Source organism: Limanda limanda, chromosome 11 (assembly GCF_963576545.1).
Source record: "Limanda limanda chromosome 11, fLimLim1.1, whole genome shotgun sequence".
Lineage (NCBI taxonomy): Eukaryota > Metazoa > Chordata > Actinopteri > Pleuronectiformes > Pleuronectidae > Limanda > Limanda limanda.
In genome coordinates, this window is record NC_083646.1 from 20,439,463 (window position 1) to 20,448,223 (window position 8,761).

The 8,761-nt window shown below is 40.1% G+C and overlaps 1 protein-coding gene across 1 annotated transcript; it reads left to right on the top strand.

The window, feature by feature from the left end:
• Window positions 1-880: 880 nt before the first annotated feature.
• Window positions 881-7,139, top strand: LOC133014583 (G-protein coupled receptor family C group 6 member A-like). The gene is made up of 6 exons (XM_061081849.1): window positions 881-1,086; window positions 1,860-2,154; window positions 2,722-3,525; window positions 4,060-4,272; window positions 4,531-4,654; window positions 6,037-7,139. The coding sequence occupies exons 1-6, from the start codon at window positions 881-883 to the stop codon at window positions 7,137-7,139; spliced, it is 2,745 nt and encodes a 914-aa protein (XP_060937832.1).
• Window positions 7,140-8,761: the final 1,622 nt, after the last annotated feature.

Genomic DNA, 8,761 nt, shown 5'->3' on the forward strand with positions numbered 1-8,761 from the left:
TACGATAAGTTAGCATGGATCTCATGCAACTGAAATCACATGACTTTATTGGTTAATGTCACACAAAGGGGCGGGGGAAGTGTCAATCAGAAGCTCCCCCTTGGAATTGACTGACAATGTCAATGACTTAGGATTCAAAAAAAGATTAATGTTAAGGATATAGATATGTCTTTAATTTGACAATGTTCCCAATTCTTATCAAATTTGTGATGTATTCAGGCAACAAAATAAGCAAAATAAGTCGTTTAAAATGTGTTTTAGTTCGTTTTTTTTCCCAACAATTGTAGTTGTCCCACTTGCATGCTTTGGTTAATCTTGGACAGTCACTTACGTTCTTTAAATGGTGAAATGGGCATTGAAATTAAAACTACAGAGGTGTTGTCAGACAGGAGTTGATGGTAAATACAGTTTGTCTGAGATAATTATATCAGAAAACATTTATTTTATTTGATCTGGTTTTTTACTCTTTTCTCATTTTTTTATTCTTCAAAAGTCAGTGTTGAAGTGTCGGTGCTCTTCAAACTGCTTTTACAATTGTTTTCATTGTTTACTTAAAGTACTTAAAGTACTTAAACTTTTAACTGTTCGTTAACTGTTAGTTTTTTGCACACAACACACAACATTTGAAAATGTGCTGTGGGCTGCGAAATGCGTAGGCACAAGAGCAGATATGAGTAAAGCTGCAGAGCAATGACTCCCTCACTGTCAGTCATGAAGTGGGCAGGGCTGCAGGGGAGAATGTGAGAAGAGAAAAGTGTGAATGAGGAAGCAAGAGAGAGTTTTCTTTTAGCCTTGGGAAGATGCTTAAAAAGGAGAGTATCACTCTGCCAGAGGTGAAAAACCAGCGACAGCTCAGACAGCAAACACAGAGGATAGTGATATGGCCTGGGCTGTTCCTGTAATCTACTTCCATGTCACAGTTTTCCTTATTATTATGGATACAGGACATGCCACTGAAAATTATACCAGGAGGATGGAAGCGACAGCTGCAGGTGATATCGTCATCGCAGGACTCTTTCCCATTCATGAGGATGTAGAAAAAAAAACAACCTCTTTCACACTACAACCACCACAGCCATGTATCAGGTGAGATCATCCAGATTAATGAAATCAATTATCCAAACGTTTGTTTCTCAAAGATGTTATCAAAGACTTGTAGTAACAGGATATTTCCAAACGTGCAATAACAAATAATTGTAACAATCATGAACTCAAAGTGACTCCAAATGTATTCAAAGTGTAAAAGTACTAAAGTTGTCAATGTGTATATTTAAATATTGATAATAATATTGATAGCACTTAAATGTGAATTATTATCAGAAACAGCAACACAGTTACAATATACTGTACCAAACTTTGGGGTCAGGGTTAAATTCATATTTTTGTTAATTAACTATTTCCATAGTACTTGCCAGCTGTTGCTCTCATATAAATGTGGTGGAATAAAAAGTAATATTTCCCTCTACAAAGTCGTGAAAAAAAGAAAGAACATGTATTATGAGATGGTAATACTCAACGGAAGTACGGCAACAAATTCATATTAGGAAACGTACAAAGATTTTCTCACTGATACTTCAAGATGTGATTTTGTTCACAAGAGTCAAGTCAACTTTTCCTTCTTATTGTGTGGGTTAGACTCATTTGATGAAGAACACACCCTGCAGAGACTGGGCGTTGGATAATTCAACCTTTGTCTCATATGTAGTGATTTCAAGTAAAAGAAATAGATTTTTTAGTTTTAGAATAATTTTATTTGTCACATAGTTATTTGTTCTCTGTCTTCTTGTCCCTCACAGTCTTGATTCTATCACATACATCCTGTATTTATCATTGGAATAACAAATGTATTGTTCTCACAGGTTTGACGAAAGAAGCCTGATTTTGGCTCTGGCTATGATCAATGCTATCGAGGTCATGAATAAGTCGCCTCTGCTCAAGGCTGTGAACCTCACTTTGGGTTACCTGATCGTGGACTCTTGCGCTGATCCCAGCACAGCTCTAAGAGTCACAGGAGACTTCATGCAGCGGGACAACTGCTACACAGAGAGCAACACCTCTACCAGTGGACAGCCAGTCATGGCTGTTATAGGTGCCTCTTACTCTGAAGTATCCATTGCCATCGCCAGGCAACTGACACTCCAGATGATTCCTCAAGTAAGCTGCTGACCCTCTGTGGCAACACTGACACACATAGCGGTGATTGTTATAGAAAGCAGCAGAACAGGTTTTCAGTGGAAGCTGATGAACATCACCAGCCGAACCTTTTATGATCAAAGTGAGGACCCACAGATAAAGCAGATCCTCTGTTGACGGAGATCTTGAAACTCCTCTATAAACCAGACCATATAATTTCAATTCAGTCTCCACATGGACCTCCTCTTTCGTGGTCCCCATATGTCCTCTGTAGGATGCAGCCCCTGAATTGAGACACATATGCATCTTAACCTGTTTGCTGGGAAAGTTACAGGTGAAGCAGTTTTGTGCGTTACCAAACAAAACTATGACCAAACTAAAAAGTTTGAAACTTACACATAGGAAGAGTCGCACAGACTTTATTAGAGGTTGTTGACTCAGATCTACTCTAGATCTGACTAGATACATATTACATTACATTACATATCATTTATCAGACACTTTAATCCAAAGTGACTTCCAATAAGTGTATGCATTCAACCATGAAGTCACATCTTTAAAAATGATATCATCTGTTTTTTTCTCCAGATCAGTTATTCATCAACTGCTGTCATTCTGAGTGATAAGAGCCGCTTCCCTTCATTTTTGAGGACTGTTCCTAATGATGAACATCAGACAGCTGCCATGGTCAGACTTCTCCACACCTACGGCTGGAACTGGGTGGGAGTAGTTACCACAGATGGAGATTATGGGCGATCGGCTCTGGATAGCTTTGTGTCCCAGGCCTCTGCAAAGGGGATCTGTGTGGCTTTCAAATCGATTCTACCTCAGTCTGTGACCAGTCATGATGTCTACTCTGAAATCCGGGCCGCTGCCACAACCATCCTCAACAATCCCAAGGTGCAGGTCATTGTGTCATTTGCCAAGTCGACTCACATGAGGTATCTTTTCCAGGAGCTGAAGCATAAGGCACTGAGAGCAGGACAAAGCATGGAGTCAATGAGAAGAGTTTGGGTGGCCAGTGACAGCTGGTCCTCCAGCAACTCTGTGAAAGTAAACGCGACTCTGAGGGACATAGGACATGTTGTGGGCTTCACCTTCAAGAGTGGAGACAAGTCATCAATTGAGGACTACCTGAGCCGGCTGGAGGCAGCTGGCCATGAATTTACAAGGAATAACCCCTTCATGAAGGAGTTCTATCTGCAGCTAAATGCCAGTAAAGGTTTTGAAGATACTAAGCTTATTTCAGAAGCTGTGAAAAATCTCAGGAAACACACTCATGCCGCCACTATCCTTAGTGTTGAGATGGCTGTCAGCGCCATTGCTCAGACTGTGGCTTCTGTCTGCAGGAGCAGAGACTGCAAAACACCAGGCATGATGCAACCCTGGGAGGTAATTACACACGTGTGTGTGTGTGTGTGTGCTCTTGTTTTGCATTACAGGGTCCACGTGGGTTAATTTTAGTCTGAGAATGAGGGTTTAGATCTGTAGGCAGTAAGGATTTGGGGTAAAATAAAATTCCTATAACAGCTAAGGATTTATTTTTGGCTGCAGAGACAGATCTTTGCCTCACTAAAAACGATATCTAGATAAACTAACCAGAATTCCAGGGTTGAGACTATTTACAACCTGTTCCTCCACTGAATTTTACTGAAGGCTGAATGCAAATGTATGCATACAAGGTGTCCTGAAGGTGTATAAAAAACAAGGCTGTGGAGGAACCCAGAGGTCTCTGGCTCCGGTGCTTTTCACCAACTTGGCAACAGGCCTGAGATGAGCTGATGTGGAGCAGGTGAGCGGCAGACCCCACAGCCAAAGGGAAAAGAGATGGACTCTGCACAGGGATATCTATCATTGTCACAACATAGTGCGGTTAAGACTTTTCCAAGGTACTGAGCTGATAATGAAATGTCTTCTATCCTGTAGCTGCTGAAACCTATGTTATTCCAAGAGTTTGAACTTAGAGGAAAAACCTATAAGTTTGACAGCAGCGGTGACATCAGCCTGGGCTACGAACTGAAAATGTGGTGCTCAGATGGAGGAAATAATCATTTCACTGAGGTTGTGGCTGAATACCACCCATCCACCAACGACTTCACTTACACCAATGTGAGCACCCAGCACCTCAAGGACTTTCAGGTAGGCCCTAATCCTGCTGCTCTTAGGAACGTTACACATGCACAGACACACGTGCAATACTGCAAAATGTGTTTACTGAAAACATGCAGACCATTAAAGCTGAAAACACTAATTCAAATTCTACGTTTTGTATATATGTATATACAAAATGTAGAATTCAGGAAAAACCTAATAGATTTGTTACAAGAAATATAATATGAAATACGAAAAAGAATAATGACATGAGGGGTGTTGAATGTATCTCTCTGATTTCTGCAGTACATCATCTCCAAGTGCTCCAACAGCTGCGTCCCTGGAGAGTTCAAAAAAACAGCTGAAGGTCAACACACCTGTTGTTATGAGTGCATCAACTGTACTGAGAACTACTACTCGAATAAAACAGGTACGTCACCCCTGCACACATTGGATTCACTGGACACATTCACCGCATGTGCAGAGTAAATAAAAGCTGTCATTACAGGGTGTGTGTGCTTACAAATACATAAACCCAGGTTATCACATCCAAGGAGCAAAGAGGAAGGATGTCAATAATATTAATGATTAACTTTATTTGTATATCACTTTTTAAAAGAAAGATTTTAAAAAGTGCTTCAATAGCAAATCAAGAAAAGTAAATGAAAACTTATACACATAACAGCAGTAATATGACAATAAAAAATTTAATAAAATGTATAATGAAAACGGAAAAAAAACACAGTTAAACCCAACATCACATGAAAGCAAGTCTATAACATTGGGTTTTAAGATGTGTAGTTTATCAGTTTATCAACAATCTAGTGTGGCATTAGAATGTAACTGCATCTACCTTCTTCTGCCTTTGTCTTCAGAGTAAAAGCACATTCCCTGCTTAATTTACAACAGAATAATATTCTTAACATTAATCTTGTCAGAATCCGATTTCATTGAGCTTGTCATGCAATTACAAGGGGGAGCCTCGGATTAAAACTGGCCCTGCCCCTTTCTATTACCCCGCATGAAGTCACATGATCTCAGTAACATGATGTCCATGGTAACCTATAATAAAAGTCCTGTTGACTAGATTTTGTTCGAACAGGAAATGAACAGACTGAAGCTTAGGTCTCCCACATTACCCAATGTCCCAGATTACCTGAATTCACCCTATTTGCAGACACACATTGCAGTATAAACAGAACATTAGTGTGTCCGGTTTCTGTATCCGTACTGGAGTGTATCCAGTACGTCCCTGTGTTAATGATCTTGTGTCAGCATCATACTTCATGACAACAAACCATGGAACAAGATGTCAGGTTAGTCCCCTAGCCATTAGAGAGTGTAGTGACCTGCAGACCAGAGACTTTCAGGAAGCAGGAACCATGATTGCTGGACTCAATTTACACCCAGTTTCCACTGGTTCTAATGCAAGTGCCCTGAATAGACAAATCTCTCCACATAATCAGTTTTTTAATTAAGTAACCACAATGGAAAAGTTCTGTTCTTAATTTTTTCAACATGCATACCAGTTCACGACAATTTACTGAAAAAACAAAATAAATTAAGTAAAACCTTGTCCTTTACAGAAAATACTAATGCCTGGGAACTTCCTGCTTGGCAGTAGAAGTGATGTAAACTGATAAACATCTTTTAAAATAAACTAAGCACTTCTCACTTACCTGGTTATGCTTATCGTGCTTATGTTTACCCACAGCCAAGTTAGCTTAATAACCAGGATGGGTGTGGGATTCAGTGGATAGGATCTTTTTTGTTTTAATCCTTACCTGTGCTTGTAATCCTCCATCCCTGCAGATATGGATCAGTGTCTGAGCTGTAACATAAGCAGAGAGTGGTCGGCAGAGGGCAGCTCCAGCTGCACCCCCAAAGTCGTGCTCTTCTTCTCCTGGCAGGACAGATTTGCTGTGGCACTCCTCACCTTTTCTGCCCTGGGCATCCTCCTGGCTGTGATGGTGTCAGCTCTGTTTTTACATCAGCGCGACACTCCTGTAGTGAAGGCTGCCGGAGGGCCACTGAGCCAGGTCATCCTATTCTCTCTGGTCATCAGTTACATCAGCGCGGTACTGTTTGTCGGTCGGCCCAACAGTTTCCAGTGTAAGGCTCGACAGGTGCTCTTCGGTATCAGCTTCACTCTGTGCGTCTCCTGCATCCTGGTCAAGACCCTGCAGATCCTGCTGGCCTTCCAGTTCAACCCTGCACTGCAGGTGGTTCTGCGGAGGCTCTTCAAGCCTTACGTTATGGCCAGCTTCTGTGTGGCCTTGCAGGTGATTGCTTGTATCTGCTGGCTAGTCCTCAAGAGCCCATCTCTACAAATCGTCATGCAACCAACCACTTTGCTGGAGAAGTGTGACGAGGGCTCATATTCGGCCTTCGGGGTGATGTTGGGCTACATAGCTTTCCTAGCGTTGGTGTGCTTCATCTGTGCCTTCAAAGGCCGCAAACTTCCACAGTTCTACAATGAGGCAAAGTTCATCACTTTCAGTATGCTGCTCTACCTTATCTCCTGGATGCTCTTTGTTCCTGTTTACGTTTCCACCTCAGGAGTTTACCTTTCGGCTGTGGAGATGGTGGTCATTCTCATTTCCAACTACGGCATCCTCAGCTGTCATTTCTTACCAAAGTGCTACGTTATTATTTTCAAGAAGGAACAAAACACCACGACTGCTTTCAGGAACAATGTGTATCAATATTCCAGCAAAACCTCTGAATCTATCTCCGTATCTGGGAGTTCAGTGTCAGAGAAACAGTCTATTGGTCAGGACTTCATCTGTGCTCTGCCACCCTCTCTACCTGCAGCTGGTTACCTTGAATATGGAGTAGTGACAACGGGAACGAGCAGCACAAGTTTACACAGAGGTCCAGCAACACAACACTCCCTCAGAAGAAGCAGCATATAGCTGTCATTATTTAAAATGGGTTGTGAGGAGGGATGTAGCTATTTGACTTTTAAATTTTTCTGTCCCGATAGTGAAACTGATACCTGGCCTTTGGGTAGGGGCCAATAAACATTATAGATGTTTAATTAATCCTGTATACGTAATTGTTTGAAAGAAACTGGAGCAGTCTTCATGTGTAATGCAACATCAGGCGTGGCTTGAACATTGCTTTCCTAACTTTGCAAAACAAAATGTAGGGTGACATTTTTTCACATCAGACCAACAAATTATACCTTTCTGTAAAGCTTAATATGTTTTCTAACCACATCAGAATAAATCACGAAGATAGCATACTCAGGGTTCTGCCATAATTTGATCATCTGGGAGAGGTCACTTTGTAATGGAACACTTAAATCAGGCCTTTGTCACCATCCGTTATGCTTGTCAAGCTCAATATGACCTATTTTAAAAAGCATTATTAAAAAAATGGAAAACAAAATAAGAAAATGTATATTTTTATAACATGTAAACATTTTCATAAAGAACCCTAGCCTAAAGAAAGGCATTATAACATGTATTTAAAGCGTTCTATTAAAGGTGTATCACGTTTTTATAAAATCAATCAAAATTTAATCAACAGCAAGTAACAATAAGAGATTTTTTTTTTTTAACTCCAGTCTGACAACTGCAGAAGTTACGCTACACCTCTGTAGTTTATCTTTTTTTTACTCAAGGAAGACCCTAAATGCACATTTCACTTTTTAGAAAATTAAGTGACTGTCCCAGATTACCCAAAGCATGCTGTCCCACATTATCGATCATGTTTGATAAAGTGGGTCAACTACAAAATGTTTGAAAAAAAGGAAACTTAAAAAACATTTTCGACAATGGATATTTTGTGGTTTGAATGCATCACAAACATAATTTCATAACAATCAGGAACATTGTCTTATTTATGACTGATTTATATCCTTAGCAAGAACCATGGTCTGAAGTTTTATTCAGTACGAATTAAGTAAACAAATATAGTTCATACATAATACTTAACTGTCAATATTTTTTCCAGTTAAAGGCTCATCATGTTAATTTGGGGCTCTAAACAGGTAATTTGTAACTCGCCATCTCGATATCTAATTTATGACTGCTTCTGCTACAAAGTAATGCTAAACTGGTGACTTGGTCAATGTAGCTGTGCAATAAAACAGACTCTGGTTAACAACAAAGGACGGACAATGTGAATGACAAAGACTTTTGCTTTTTTTTTTCAACCAATCTTTTTCCCACAAATTTAAATGTCTTTAAATTAGGGTTGCAAAGTAGCGGAAACTTTCCGGAAACTTTCCATGGGAAGTTAAGCTCGTGAATTTGGGGAATTTTGAAAAAAAAAACGTGAAGGTTTATAGAGCTCTTGACAGTGTAGAGGTTGGCAAAATTCACTTAAGCAACATTAATGAAGGAACATTTTTAAAAGAAAACATTTATTATGAACATAATGAAGTATAAACACACAAATTTCACACCTTCCTGTGGGCTTTTAAGATGGCCCCTAAGATAGCAGCCACCCCTTTCTTCTGGTCAGGGGACGTAGCTAAGTAGGTAGTGATATGCGGTGTCTGTGAAAATGCTAATGCTAATGCTAATTA